Source organism: Pleuronectes platessa, chromosome 24 (genome assembly GCF_947347685.1).
Source record: "Pleuronectes platessa chromosome 24, fPlePla1.1, whole genome shotgun sequence".
Taxonomy (NCBI): domain Eukaryota; kingdom Metazoa; phylum Chordata; class Actinopteri; order Pleuronectiformes; family Pleuronectidae; genus Pleuronectes; species Pleuronectes platessa.
In genome coordinates, this window is record NC_070649.1 from 3,504,329 (window position 1) to 3,520,079 (window position 15,751).

At 43.0% G+C, this 15,751-nt stretch overlaps 3 protein-coding genes across 4 annotated transcripts in view; 1 reads left to right on the forward strand and 2 right to left on the reverse strand.

The window, feature by feature from the left end:
• The window catches only part of mgat5 (alpha-1,6-mannosylglycoprotein 6-beta-N-acetylglucosaminyltransferase), a 64,050-nt gene extending 62,889 nt beyond the window's left edge, over positions 1–1,161 (reverse strand). Inside the window, 1 exon segment of the mRNA XM_053416915.1 lies at positions 1,029–1,161. The gene's annotated coding sequence lies outside the window, so the exon portion shown is untranslated.
• Positions 1,162–2,505: 1,344 nt separating this feature from the next.
• Positions 2,506–8,356, reverse strand: clic5a (chloride intracellular channel 5a). 2 transcript variants are annotated; one of them, XM_053417351.1, is made up of 6 exons: positions 7,772–8,356; positions 5,120–5,229; positions 4,218–4,343; positions 4,032–4,138; positions 3,756–3,937; positions 2,506–3,674 (listed from the first exon to the last, which is right to left on the reverse strand). In XM_053417351.1, the coding sequence occupies exons 1-6, from the start codon at positions 8,252–8,254 to the stop codon at positions 3,510–3,512; spliced, it is 1,173 nt and encodes a 390-aa protein (XP_053273326.1). In that variant the 5' UTR covers positions 8,255–8,356; the 3' UTR covers positions 2,506–3,509. The 2 variants fall into 2 exon arrangements, with proteins under 2 accessions (XP_053273326.1, XP_053273327.1); XM_053417352.1 differs by lacking the exon at positions 7,772–8,356 and adding an exon at positions 6,238–6,498.
• Positions 8,357–9,861: 1,505 nt separating this feature from the next.
• On the forward strand, positions 9,862–15,649 carry enpp4 (ectonucleotide pyrophosphatase/phosphodiesterase 4). The gene is made up of 8 exons (XM_053417350.1): positions 9,862–9,971; positions 10,506–10,743; positions 10,845–11,138; positions 11,287–11,391; positions 11,985–12,183; positions 12,258–12,431; positions 13,072–13,341; positions 13,536–15,649. The coding sequence occupies exons 2-8, from the start codon at positions 10,507–10,509 to the stop codon at positions 13,628–13,630; spliced, it is 1,374 nt and encodes a 457-aa protein (XP_053273325.1). The 5' UTR covers positions 9,862–9,971; position 10,506; the 3' UTR covers positions 13,631–15,649.
• Positions 15,650–15,751: the final 102 nt, after the last annotated feature.

The window sequence follows — 15,751 nt, forward strand, 5'->3', positions numbered from 1 at the left end:
GTGATAATGATAAAAACGTTTTGCTTTCTTAAATCAAGCTTTTACTGTTGGTTTAATAGCTGCCTTGTTTTCTATTTGTTTCAATGGGTCACGTCTGGTGTGGTAAAACCAGTAAGACTGGAAAACCCACGGTTGTTGCCTTGTGGGTGTGATAGAACCTTGCAGATGATATTTCCTCATGTTTCATCTTTTTCACCATCACATCCTGGAGCCCAGTGACCGAGCAGATGATTTTGACCTTATGTTTCTGTCATACATCTGTAATAACCAGGCTTGCACTCAGCTCAGGGCTTACAGAGAAGACACCGGTGGTCTTCGGGGTTTTTAAAATCAACCCCCCCAAAACGCAGCAATCACCTCTGGAGGCTGGAACACGTCTCCTCCGGTGCAACAAGCCAGTGGCTGGTTCTCCTGCGTTATAGAGCTGCTGGAAAGAACCCCCCCTCCCTCCCCGGGGACAGAGCATCTCAGCCCGGGTTGAAGAGGAGGAAGCTCGCCTGTCAGTGATTGACAGACCGCGGTGATTACCAGCCAGCACCGTCCCTCCTCGTGTAGATAGACCTGAACCATATACATTAGCACACGCAGCTAAAATGGAAGCTACATCATGTGGAGCTAATGTAAACACGCACCTCGGGGTGATGCTACATTAGCTCCTGATAGAAGTGTCACTTGTTGTGAGTGCTAGCTAAACCTGCCCGGTGGTAACAATAGGACCCCCTGTTCGCTGCGGCTCCGACCGCCCGCCGTCCCCCCTCGCCCGGCCGGGGGAGAGCCCGGCTAGCGTTAGAATGTGACCGGTTCCGTTATTACTCGTTCACAACCCCCTGTGTTAGCCGCGTTAGCTTTCCTCCGCGGGCTCCGGGGCTCGCTCCACCGACAACACACGCACCTACCGCCGCAATGACAAGTCGCCCACATCCCCGAGAAAAACACAACACACACACGGGGCTGGACGTCCTCTGCAACCTCCTCCACTTCCTCCTCCTCCAGCCGCGGTGGTGTTCCCACTCAGCCGCGGGGCTTACCTCGTCTTTAGCGGCGTGTGCCGGCGGCTCTCAGTGAGGCTCCACAGCGGGGACAGGAGGTAGAATCCCGGGGAAGGGGCTGCGGAGGCGCGCGGAGCAGACTGCGGAGGCTCCGTCCTCTGCACGAGCATCAGTACGCTCTGCCCACCGGAGCTTAGGGACCGTCCGCGTGTTACCGCCCCTCTGCGTTTTTTTACATTCCCTCACTTCAACTTCAATTCAGGCTTTACATTTCAGTACATATGACGAGTTTAACAAAATTATATAAGTTCTACATTTGGTAGAACTCTGCTAATATTGCTTTAATTATCTGTTATTCTATATCATAATAAAGCCTATTTATATAAATTCATATTTTACGTTTTTACCCATCTGCTTTTTTACTCTCCCTAACTTTACCTTTAATTAAGCCTTTACATATATACATTTACAACTCGAACTAAAGCATATTATTTAATAATCTACTATAGTAGTGTAACACGTATTGGAAATAATTGTATGCACAGAGTACTTATAATTAGTAGTATTATAATTAGTATAAATAGTGTGAAATTAGTAGTAGTAGTAAATTTGCATTTTACATCACCCCACTGCTTTTTTTAAATTTGATAACATTTCATTGCAAATTAATGTACAGAAGACTTCAAACAAACCATTCAAAATCTAATAAATTATGCCCCAAATTACAACAATTCAATTCATGCTTTCTAGTTTATATTTAATTCATTTTTGCTGCTCAATCTTTGCGCATCGCGTTACTTATTTATTTACCTGAATCTTGCTTTAATATTTGATCAAATAGCCTATAGAACATCACATACAGAAAATAAAAGACTCCATGCTAGTGTTATTACACAGCAATACAACCTTTGTGTTTACTGCCATCTGGTGACTGTCAGACGCTACAGCATGCACTCAGTAAAGGGCCTCTTTATATATTTATGTACAGTAAAGGACATTATAAAAATGTATAATGTATAATGTATAACCCAATTATTCAGTGACATGATTATTTTTGTCTTATATAGTGCATGTTGGACATATGTTTCCCAGGAGGCTAATCTGGAAATAGGACTTTAAGATAAAATACTGATATTTATAACACGTATGATATTAAATGCAATAAACTGTCTTCTCGTCCATCACAGGAAATAGACGTGAGGGAGGAAAAGAGGATGAGGAGGAGTTCAGGCCTTGCATCTGAGATTTCTCCTTATCTATTCCTGCTTTCTGATGGACTGTGATCTCTCATTTTGTTGTGTGAGCAGGATACATGTTTACATACATTTAGGTTCAATAAGAAAGTTTCCACAAACTTATTCGCTGATTGTTTTTCTCTAGGAACATTTGAGCAAACACAACAACAACAGCTCGATGTGCCTGGAGAGTTGCTGTCGATATCTATCCCTTCGTACGGGCACGCACATAAATCATAAATCGACCGTTTGGAGTGAAAAACAACAACTCTGCTGCTCAGTCTCTGAGAAAATAGATTTATTATTCCAACAAGTGACATATACACAGTGGGGTTTGCGGTTCTAATCATCAGAAGCAATATAATGATCTCTAATAATCATTTACAGACATATTTATTATCATCACACAGATTCAGAAAGCAGGCGACATCCATAATTCCCATTTATATCATATTCAAATATATATAATTTACTGTACAGACATAAAGAGCTGAAGGCAGAGGAGATGCCCACTGAGGCACTTGTCATTAAAATTACATTCACTTAAATCAGTTTGTACTCAACACGGCAAGCGGGTGAACTTTTCTATATCATCAGAGGCTCGTTTATTAGATTGAATTCAACATTTTAATCTGAGAGTAAATTGAAAATATATTCGAAGGTAAAATTGAAAGTAAAAAGGGATGACGTAGTTAAAGGAGATGAGTCTTTTCCCCATGAAGACAGAGACATGTCCAAAGTCCACAGAGCTGACACCACGCCCATCAAAGACAAATGACTTTGGCTGGAAAACAGTCTTAAATGTGTGTTTTAGTTTAACCAGTTAAAGCAGACGAAAAATGTGCGATTTAAAGTCAGACATTAAGAAAAGGAGGGCAGCGACAAATCGCTTTGGCTGGAAACAGAAAAATAACACAGGGGAAATGATCAACCCTGTTTTATGCATCCTGCGTAATCAGCAGATTAACTGTAACCAGACATAGGTCGTTCTAAAGTGACTGTAAATTACTGCAATCAGTGGTCGGATGAAGTGCTTGTTCCAAAATTACATATTTTACCTCAACGAATATAAATTAACACGATTTCTGAGCAGTTTAATCACCACAATCAAACTTCAATCAAACTATCAGGCCTCCTCCATAAAGCAGTTACAGAGGCATCAGACCTTTGGACTGACTCACACCCCTTTAAGCTTATTTCAGCGTCACTGCTACACATCCTGTTCATCGCAAGTAGGATTTTAGTTGGAGAAAAAAGTAAAATAGTGAGTGTGACCCCGACGCGCTCACTTCCCCAGCCTCTTGGCCACGTCCTTGTAGGCGAGTTCGATTTCCGCATCAGCCGCGCACGTGTTGGTGAACTCGTCTCGGCTGTAGGCGTTGCCCAGGTAGCGCCACACCCCTCTGAAATCCGACGGGATGTCGTAGTTCCGGTACTTCTTCGCAACCACCTGCGAAAAAGATTAAATACCATTCGGTTAACAAATTCCCTCTTGAGATCAGAGAAACGCAGCCAATCAGACGCTGGATACCTTGACCACGTGGAGTTTGGGCAACAGGTTGCAGTCCGCCAGCGTCAGCTCCTCCCCGTCCAGGTATTTGCGAGTTGAATCCCCTTTGCCGCTCTGGCGTCCCGTCTCGTCCTCGTCAGGAAGTGGACTCAGCAGATAAGTGTCCAGCTTCGCCAGGACCTTGTTCAGACTCCTCTCTAAGTCTGAAGCAGACAGAAACACGTGTCCAGGTCAAAGGTCATTAAAGCCAGTGAACCAGTGCTTTTGATTGGATTGTATATATTTGGGAGTTCTTACCCCTGTTCTTATCCGGCCTGGTGTTTTTCACATAGGCAGAGAACCGGGCGAACACGTCGCTTCCGGCCATGTTGGACTCGCGGTTCTTCGCTGCGAGTTTGGGATACCTACGATAAAAAGACCGTTAGTTCTCATGTTGCGACTTTATTCCCCGGATTGTCGCGTGCTTTTTTGCGTGACACCTACTTCGGTGGCGCCAGCTCGGCCTCCAGGTACTCCTCTATCTTGTTGACGTCGGTGAGCACCTCCCCCTGGAAGGTGAGGAAGGGCGGGTGTGTCCCCGGGGCCAGGTTGTGGAGGTCGGCTGGTTTCCTTATCAAGAAGGGAATCACTTTACAACCTTGTCCTTAGATAGTTTGATAAATCACTTCAGTACGAGTGCTGTCAGGACACAGATGAGTCTCCTCTCTCTCTCTCTCTCTCTCTCTCTCTCTCTCTCTCTCTCTCTCTCTCTCTCTCTCTCTCTCTCTCTCTCTCTCTCTCTCTGTGTGGTGGCTAATGCTGCTTCACAGACAACTTAAAGTGATTTTTAAACATGACCCTTTAAGAGACTGCTCATTGAACTTTGGTTTAATTCTGAAAGCAGCACTCAGAGAAGGAGCGTAATAAAATACAAGTCTTAAATCTATAAAATACATGTATCTTATCTTAAAGCTGTTAGATACACATATATTATCTTAAAGCTATAAAATACATATACATATTTGCGGTGAAAATTCCTCCAGCAAACTATTAATTACTCATGTTTACAATGGAAAATACACATGTACTCTATGTTAAGAGGGATTTATTTTAATTATATACAAACACGACAGAATTTTATTTTAAATTTGGATAAGCAGGATATTTAAAATTTAAAACAACCAATGTTAACTTATACTTTTTATATTCTTTAAACCCAAATCTGTGGATTGCTGTAGATTCAGGTTGAAGTAGTTTCTTGTTGTTATATATATCAAATCGATGAGACTGAATAAAACTACAGCTGATATCTTTTCTCTATCTAGAGTTTCCCAGATGTTTGGCTAATATAATAGTTGTATTTTTATCATTATTATCATTAATATTATCATTAATATTATTGTTACCTCTTGAGGTCCACAGTGGTGACATTAAAAACGACTCCTTTCAGCCAGAGGATCATGAAGAGGCGCTGAGAGAAAGGACAGTTTCCGATGCTCTCCCCGTCCTGGCCGGCCTGTGAACACACACATTAAGAAACATGGAGTTTAGAGCCCAGTTCAAAACACTACCAGTGTCTCACCCATATTATTAACCCATCCAGATGAATGACTATATGTAAGAATCACTGGATCTGAGGTGTTGCAAGCGTGTATGTGTGTGTGTGTGTGTGTGTTCTAAACTGTAACGGGACACTGTAATGTGACACAAAATCCAACATGAATAATCCACGCCGCCTCCATTAGCCGCCTCGCTGCCCATTTGAACTTGTGGTTTTCCTACTGACGCAGTGTGACAGAAATAATATGCAACTTTCTCTCCTGCCACAACATGGCATCCTTGACATCCAGCCGTACCCTCACTACAAAGGTTTATCCAGCCTTTAAGATCTTTAAATGAATCGTTAAATACGTCTTCACCGCCTCTCACTGTCCAGAAATGAAGCCAAAATATCCTGAATACAAGGAGAAGTCCCGCCGACACACGCGCCCGACCAATCGTGAGTCAGTCTCAGCTGTCAATCAAGATGTTTGAGAATGGTATCGATCTTATTAATGATATTTTTCAAAATATACTTCATCAATATGTATGACATATTCAAATAACTGGCTAGAAGAGAGCATCATGTTCATGCTATAACAACAAAGGGCGTTATTTCTCACATTCCTTCACACACTGAGCGGCACACACGCATCAGAACCTGCCGTGCTCGACACTGAAAGGATCCCAGTAATAATTCAGTGGGAGAGATTGTTCATGCACGTGGGGATCAGGTTAACACACGGAAAATCAGCACGCAACAACAACAACAACAACATGGCATGAACACGCGTCAAGGAGCCACCCGCTACATATAAATACACACATGGTTACTTTATTTATAGATAATATACTGAGCATATGCAGCTGAAATGAGCTATTAAAGGCAGAATTCAGATAGTAAAAGTTGTATAAATATGTTACTTAGAAGTTAAAGACAACTTTTTGTGTGACAACACACATAAACACACATTAAAAGCCCCACCTTAACAAATAGCTCAATATCGGGGTCCTTGTCCTCCTCAGCAGCCGTATCCGTCATGGTCAGGAGAGACGCACTTTGGGTGTTTAGTTTCCACAAACGTGTAGATGGATTTGTTTGTGTCTAAGTGTGTGTGTTTGTGTTTGTGTGTGAGAGAGAGAGAGAGACAGAGAGAGAGAGCCGTCTCAGATTCTACTCCAGGTCCAGTTGGTGAAGTCTGCTTAGTCCCATAGCTCCTCTGTAGGAGCTTCAGGGAGGACGAATGCCAGGGTGTGTGTGTGTGTGTCTGTGTGTGTGTCTGTGTGTCTGTGTGTGAGTGTGTGTGTCTTTGTGTGTGTTGCAGTGGGGCGGGACAGTGTCAGGCAAAAATAACCCCCATGAGGGAGGGTTTGTGCGTGGGGGTTTCTGCACTAACACAGTGAGGTGGGAAAGGGCAGGCAGGGTGCACCTCCCCATCCGCCGACTCTTATAGCTCTGAACGGCTGACTCTGAATCAGCAGGAGTCATTGTCTCCTGCTCAGAGGGGAGTCTGAGTCAGGTCACAGCATTTAAACAACAATTATTTATATTATTGTTGTGAAAAGACAGGGTTTATGTGTATATACTGTGTCTTATTCCTCTTAGAGTTCCACTGCCTTTGAAAACTATTTGAAAAGTTCCCTTGAACAGAGTCGCTGCACACTGTGGACCTTGGTGTTATATTGCTTTGGTTTATGTGGTTTCAAAGTTCCAGATTTATGATCCCTGCTTACTCCGCTGCAAATGTACTTGATGTTCCGATTATGTAATGAATTCAGTGCGTGTGTGTGTCTTTGTGTGTGTGGGTGTGTGTGTGTTAAGCTATTATTAATGAATACATTTCCCAGGAAATCAAAGACACACACACACACACTAGAATTCACATGGCCATCCCACAAAAACTATCCCAGCATTGAGTCAGAACATTCTTGTCAGTTCAACTTAATCTATATTTAGAAGCAGAGTAACCCCCTCCAACACACACACACACACACACACACACACACCCACACACACACACACTGCTCTTTATAGATCCTCATGTATAGTCTTTTCTGTGTGTGTGTGTGTGCGGGGGGGAGCAAACAATAGGGAATGAAGTTCAACTCACCTGGATGTTCCACAATAAAATATCACATATGCACACACACACACATACACGCACACAAACACACACACACGCACACAAACACACACACACACACACACACACACACACACACACACACACACACACACACACACACACAAGGAGACTCCCACTGACCTTGCCAACGTGTTTATTAGCAACTGATATGAAAGTGATTGCGTCTGTAAATTATGAGGCCTACATGTCGCATTAAAGAAAGTTTGTCAGAGCATGAAGACTGTGTGTGTGTGTGTGTGTGTGTGTGTGTGTGTGTGTGTGTGTGTGTGTGTGTGTGTGTGTGTGTTTGTATGTGTGAAGTATATCTACACATTTGTATCATAAAACGTCAATTCAGAATCTCCACATACAATAATCCCATTCTTCCTGTACCTTGGTATAAAGTGTGATCTTCATTTCATCCTTCTCCTGCTCTGGCTTCTCCTCAGGTTCCTTCTCAGACGCCGATGAAGAGGATGAAGAGGATGATGAGGCCGATGACCTGCGTGATGAGCTCCTCTCGTCCACATGCATCTCCTGACTCTCCCAAGAGAGGTCTTTGCTGCTCGGCCTCACCTCAATCTTCTGTACTTCTTTCTCCTCCACCTCCCCCTTGTCTCTATCTCCACCGTGTGAGGAGGACGAGGAGGACGAGGAGGACGAGGAAGAGGAGCTGCCTCGCCTCTCCTCAGTGGGAAGCCGAGGCGGTGGGAGAGAAGGGGGAAGAGATACCTTCTTAAGGGACCGTCTGGTGTTCTCGTACTCTACTGAGGCATCCACGTAGGACTCCTCCTCGGCCGGCATGTCGTATATAGCCGGTGTGTGGTTCAGGTAAAGCTCTGGGGTCTCGTACGTGTTCTCCTCACAGGGATCCATCCTGGACGAAGGAGTCAAACGGAGGTCGTCCTGTGGGTGGTGGAGGACGTCAAGGTGTGAGGCAGAGTGAGAGCCAAATTCCAACGCTGCCAACCTTATCAAAGATCACCCCAGGACTTTGGACAGGGATGGCAGGATGTGATCCTTAAAGGAGAACACAGCCAACAGAGAATACGACTGATTGGTTTAGATATAAATGATATGATGGGCCGGATTCCAAGTAGCAACAGAGGTAGACTGGGTGTCTTATCAAGGATCGGCTGCAATGTCGTGAATGAAAGTCTAAAAACTTTCCACATCCCAACAGGTTACCACTATTTTCACAAATCAGCTTCGATCTCAATAAACAACAGTTTTTCATTTTTTTCATTTAAGCATGAAAATCCTCTGCCTTTAAGCAGAACTTAATACAGTCATTAAAAACCAGTGTTCATCTTCAATGATCAGCGAGAAAACTTAAAATATGAGGAATTCTAAACTGAGTTTGGTGAATTTATTACAACTTCAGCTCCTCTCATTCAGGACGCACAAAAACATTTAACTGAAAGTTACACAGCAGTGTTGAATTAAGTTATGCTTCATGTCTGGTGAAGTATTTCAAGTTGTGTCTCTTCATTTCAGGCATTTGACAGAAGACACATTCCACAAAGACTTTTGGAACTTGGTCTGGTAACCGGCAGCGCAAGGTTTTTCCGAGCGTGAGCCAAAAAGCAAGTGTAATCGAAGAATCACATTAGCAGCCATAGAAGTTTAGAGGGTAACCTGGCAGACGGCTTGTTTCACCTACACTCCTATTACCATGATTTATAAATGGGTGGTATATAAAAAAATAAAGCAATTAAATCTTGGCAAGCATCCTTATGAATTAATTATTCTATCTCAAGTTCGAGATTGTAACCAATCCAAGTCTTTTTTATTAGTTTAATAACTTTAAGGCGATGATAAAGCTCTAAAAGTCAGTTTTCCACGGACAGACGCTCACTTTCTGAATGACGTCCAAGTTTTGAGACAACTCGAGGTTTAAGGCTCGTTCCTGCAGCTCTGACTCTGACAGCCATTGTCTCGGCCATGCATTTCTAATTTAGACTCATTTAATGTGTCATAGCTGGCATATTTCTGTTGTGATTTCACTTGAATGTTAAGACGCAACCCTGAGCTACTTGATTGTGTCATTACATAGAATCGTCAGCTTCTGTAAACTTGACAGATTTACTTCTTTTCAACAGAAATACACAAGTTAGTGAAACTTTTCATTCCACCACATCCTCACAAGCCAAGTTTATTGATTATCTGGACGCTGATTGGCCGATTCACCTGTCAATCCAGTTACAGCCTCAGTGGAGGGTGACGTCAAGTTTGTGTTAACGAGATAAAAGACACGCAGGTTTTACCTCAAAATAAAAGCAGTATATTTTAAGAACTCATAAATATAACAGTTTGAAGATTTTAAAATCTATTTTATTTATGCTTGAAGAGCTTAGTTGGTATTTATGGGAGAAACCAGACTAGAAATGGCGGTAATCTTAAAGTAGAGTAAGTCGAGTTTCAAAGAGGGGTTTATTTTGAAATGCCCAACCGGAAGTTGACAGTACAAATGCTAGTTATTGCGTTAATGTGGTTTCGAGTGTGTCTTTGAGGAAGTCCATTCATGATGCTGCTGTGAGACAACTTCCACCATAATTGAGGAGGAGGACATCTACCGTGTCCCCGCTGACAGGTGACCGCGTCCCGCCGACCACGGCCGCCGAGGCACCTCTGTCTGCCCCGGAACCACGTTAGCTGCGACATTAGCATGCTAACATGGGATTTATCAGCTGTTTCTACTCATAAGGGAAACTCCTAAACTTCCTTATCGCTAATTTCACGTCGCATATTCTTAGTCTGGGATGTGTTTTTAATATTATTATAATATTATGAGTCACTTTCAGTTATTAAGTTAATGTGTAGAAGCTGATGTATACTTGTCTTTCTTGTTTTCACCTGTCACTTCCTGGTCGTGCGTGCGTGCGTGTGTGTGTGTGTGTGTGTGTACTGCGATCACATTTATTTGCACCGACACATTTGTCCCCATGTTTGAAATATTTGGTCATTCTGTATGTGTATGTGTTGTGTAGCCAGATGTTTCTTTTTCTTTTTTTGTAACTCTAAACCCTTTGTTTTGGTCTGCACCACCTGAACAGCAGTGCCTACACAGAGCCCCCCCAGCTGCTGGCATGACAAGATTCCCTGTGTTTTGTTTAAATCTTCTCAGGATGTTACTGAAGGTGCTGCTGGTCGTCCTGTGTGGCGTCCCAGCCTCGGTCTCCGGCGGCTCCGAGGCTCAGCAGGGGCCTCTGCCGCTGCTGATGGTGTCGTTCGACGGGTTCCGGGCAGACTACCTGCAGAGGTTCCCCATGCCGAACCTCAAGCTCCTGTACAGCCAGGGGGTCCTGGTGGAGCAGATCACCAACGTCTTCATCACCAAGACCTTTCCCAACCACTACACCCTGGTAACCCTGCTTAAACTGCTTAAAACCTAAAAGTCATAGATAGGAGCACAAATCCACAAATATATATGTAATGTATATTTGACATTGTTTTTTTCCTCCAGGTGACAGGGCTGTACGCTGAGTCCCATGGTATCCTGGCCAGTCACATGTATGACCCCGTCAGCCACAAGTACTTCCACGCCGGCCAGGGCGTGGACCCGATGTGGTGGAGCAAAGCTCAGCCCCTGTGGATCACGGCGCTGGACTCCGGCTACAAGACGGCGGCCATGATGTGGCCCGGCTCCGACGTTCTCATCAGCAACCGCACAGCGACACACTTCCTGCCCTATGACGTTAGCGTGACATTCCGGCAGCGGATAGGGAACGTGACAAAGTGGCTGCTGGGAAATGGAAAGGTAGACATGTAACTCTTTAGTTAAAGCGTCATTACTCTGCATTTCAACTTCCATTTGTTTGCTCATCAATGTCCTCAAGGCCGTAACATTCGTCCTGGACGGGGCAGCAGCTGTAATCTGACAGTTTGGATCATTTCTTTTCCTCCAGGAACCGGGAGTGAAGTTCGCAGCTCTCTACTGGGAGGAGCCGGACTCGTCGGGACACAAATACGGGCCAGACGACACCGCCGCCATGAGCAAAGTGCTGAAAGAGGTACAGTCATCTAATTACATTTCCAAACTGTCTTTAATCCGCATTCAAATTATCCCTTGTTGTAGGCTAAGCTCTGTCCTTTGTTTGCTGACTGCAAACTAGAGGCTAGGTTATTTTCACAAGTTCCAGCTTTCACAAGTGGTATCACGGGTGACGCCTGTGCAACTATTGACAATAGCAGCTTAACTGTTGAACAGACAAAACATTGAAGAGTTTTCTACCAACTGTGATGCACCGACATTAAGTTTAGCTTTATTCCATTTTCAGACATTTATCAAGTTTAAATTACTACAATATTAGTTTTGTTATCATTATTATTAAAAAATAAATAGAATCACAAACCATTGTTTTGAACCTGTACAAAGTTGTACATGCACTTGTGCGTTTTGTGTGTTTACCCACATCCTAAGCAACAGCAGTAGCAGAATTTCCATCCATGATATAATCAGTAGAGCAAATAAGTCTGTGGAGACATTAAGATGATAAAGAATCAGAGAAAATGGAATAGTGACATTTAGTAAGCGTGTCTTATCACATTCGATGGTTCATTAAATTTGAGCTGAACTCCTCTGACTCAAAGATTGGCTCGACAGGTTGACGACAACATCGGCCTGCTGGTGTCCAAGCTGAAGTCCACCGGCCTCTGGGGTCGAATCAACATCGTGATAACCAGCGACCACGGAATGGCTCAGCTGTCGGCCAAGCGCATCATACGTCTGGACGACTGCATCCACCCGGACGAGTACACGCTGGTGGACAGCTCCCCCGTCGCAGCCATCCTCCCACATGAAGGTACCCAGGTTCACATCAGCTGACATGCAGCGACTCCTCATGAACTATTCACAGAAACGTGTGTTCCTGTGCAGATTCAAAGACAATCTTCTCTCGGCTGAGTACGTGCCACCCCCACATGACAGCCTATCTGAAGAGGGACATCCCTGATAGGCTGCACTACCGCAACAACGAACGCATTCAGCCAATCATACTGGTTGCTGATGAAGGCTGGACCATCGTGCAGCGAGGGAACACGCTGTCCAAAAGTAGGTCTCTAAGTTATGTGTTATTACATCTTTCATCAATAAATGTTTGTTCGTGTGTGTGTGTGTGTGTGTGTGTGTGTGTGTGTGTGTGTGTGTGTGTGTGTGTGTGTGTGTGTGTGTGTGTGTGTGTGTGTGTGTGTGTGTGTGTGTGTGTGTGTGTGTGTGTGTGTGTGTGTGTGTGTGTGTGTGTGTGTGTGTCCCAGGCTACATCTACTTTGTTTTCCATTAAACTGGAGGTTCTACCACTGAATCACAACTGAATAATCTAATGCTACTGTTCGATAGGAAAAAACCTTCAGGACGGAAAAAACAAATGAATGGGTTCATAAATGTTTAATATGTAGATGTTTAAATCAGCTGAGCACCTCAGGTAATGTTTGGCTGAATGACTACAGGTTTCCCTGCTGGGAATGTTAGTAGGATATAAGATATCGAGTTCTTTTTAAGTTGATAAGTAGACAAATACATTGGGTGTCTGCAGATCTGTGTGTCCTTAATCTAGTTGGACAACATGTCTCATTGATTATAGTCATCCTGGAAGATGTACTTTTCTTTAGTTTAGAAGTTATTACTAGTAAACCAATCTACATTCAAAGAGACTGCAGCCCCACCCACTACTTACTCCTCTTCTCTCCCTCAGTGGGCGATCACGGCTACGACAACTCCCTACCCAGCATGCACCCCTTCATGGTAGCGGCAGGGCCCAGCTTCCGTGAAGGTTATCGAATCAGCAGTTTAAGGAGCGTGGACATTTACCCTCTCATGTGCCATCTGCTGTCGGTGCCCCCCCAGCCCAACAACGGCAGCCTGAGCCAAGCTCGCTGCCTACTGGCCGCTGAGGCCTGTGGGAACCTCTCCCTGGGGATCAGCCTGGTGCTGGGCATCTTACTGGTCCTCGCCACAGTCATTCGTAAGTTAATATTTGTTATATCAATGCATAATGCAAACCCCAGAGTTAGCATTTAGATATTAAATAAAATGGGAACCCAGAATCGAGCCCTGGGGGACTCCACACAGGGGTAATTTGTTTCTTCATTTAAACTATGAAAGAATGATCTGCGTATCATGAACTGATGAACAAACTAACATGATTTGACTCTTCAGTTATTTTCAGGTGGAGGCGAAAACACTGGCAGTCGCGCTCCCGAGCTTTCCAGAGGCTGCAGATGGACGACGATGTAGAACCCCTGTTTGAGTAAACCAGTCAGACCCGAGCGTCACAGACTGGTCTGCGTCACCTAGTTGAGCTCCAATAGGTACTTGCACTTAACCCACTCAGCCGCCGCCCTAGATTTCACACTGGCATGGGTGCACTGCATGAATGTGCACACACAAACATGCAGGAGAAGGAGCTGCTGTTTCTGAAGCCTTCAGTATGAAGCTGTATTCAGAAAGCTTTCATGCACAAAGAGGTTTTACTACTGACCAAATTTTAAAGAATTTATCCTTTAAACTACAAACCACATGTGTTCTCCCACCGCTGTGTCTTTGCCTGCACTGTAAAAGAGGCATTCTAAGTTACTGGTCATCTGTCAGTAGATTCTAAGTAAAGATGGCGACCACCACTTTCACATTTCTCTACAAAGATGAAGCCAAAATATCCCAAGTACAGATACTTTAATTCTTTTAATTTCAAATACATTAAGTATTAAATTAACCAGCAAATAAACAGAGAGTATCAGCATTTGTAGCCCTGTTTTAAAGAGCACTATTCTTGTACTACTAAAAGTAGTAATTTTAGGCTAGTACTATGTTAGTACTACTTATAGGCCACTTTTAAATGGGCTATTCCTGATTCATTTATAGTTAAAATAGCCTTTTCATAATCACGTCATGTCCTAAAGGAGATTAACTTCATGATTAGGCTTATTGGTATCACGTCCATTCCATCCAAGAGATATTTATATATTTTATGTATATGTAGTATGTGATTGGTTATTTAACATATTTGGGATCAGACCCCTTTTAAAGAGTAGGTCACAACAAACCAGCAAGTTCTGAGTTTCCACAACTCCTTAGTAGAAATCGTTCTGAGGGGATGTTTGTGCCTACGCCCCCGGATGTGAAGTTGTACAAACAGCTGTAGGACAGAATGGTGAATACTACTGGTGGTTATTTAATTGTTCATAATGTTACTGCTGTAAGAAAACAATCGTTTTACGAGAGACTTGAACCTGTGACGGGGAACCAGGGGTGTTCTGAGGAAAACTCTTTTTAGATTTTTAGACGCTACTGATTTTAAGAGATTTATTTAATATATTTCTGCGGGAACTGAAGTAACCTTCATTTTATGAGATTTTTTTATGTAAAGTGTAGTGTAGCTATTTTGTCAGAAGAGGGAGCCTGTCACAAATTTTCTTGTGTAATGAGGAAACTCCCTCACAGATGTAGACATTCTTATGATTGTGTTCATTTAGATTTAATTTTGAACTTTTACTGTTTTATTTGGGAAGCTGATAAATCTGAAAACATCTCAATAAGTTTTTTTTTATAAAATTCTAGTATAAAAGGTAAAAATCCCGTTTGCAGTACTTGATGATGGAAGTATTCCTTCTTATTAAGTACAAACCTCTTTAAAAGAGAAATACAAATACACTGTTCATCCGCTTTTGCTCAAATCTGCAGTGACCAGATGTTTTTAGGACAATACTTTGTATTTTGAGTGTTAGGCAGAATTAAAGGGAAATAAAATAAGAATAAAGTCAAACTTTTAATATCAATATGGCCAAAAGACACACTCACACATTGTTGGTTTTGGTCTTTTTATAGGATTTGTTGACAACAGCGACACTATAGAACAACACATGCTTCCGACCACACAGTGTTTAGGGATTTGTGTGTGTGTGTGTGTGTGTGTGTGTGTGTGTGTGTGTGTGTGTGTGTGTGTGTGTGTGTGTGTGTGTGTGTGTGTGTGTGTGTGTGTGTGTGTGTGTGTGTGTGTGTGTGTGTGTGTGTGTGTGTGTGTGTGTGTGTGTGTGTAAAACTGCATCATTCAATTGAAACTAAGGGAAGAAAGTCCACATCTAAACTCTTCCCACGTTCTATTGTTGCTCAGTTTTACACCTCGATTGTCAAAAAGAGGCTCAGAGTCTCAAAAGTATCATATTAATCATGTTGGATCTTTAAAGTTACTGTTTTCCTGGGTTGGGAAGTTAAACTGAACTATGCAATTTCTATCTGTGGTTTCAAAGACGAATAAATCTCATCAAAAGTCTGGACTTCCTGTTTGGTTACTCGAAGCAACATAGGAATAAATGGAAAGAAAGATCGACACGCGTTTGGAAAAGTAATTTATATTCCTTTATATATCTTTTTTTTTT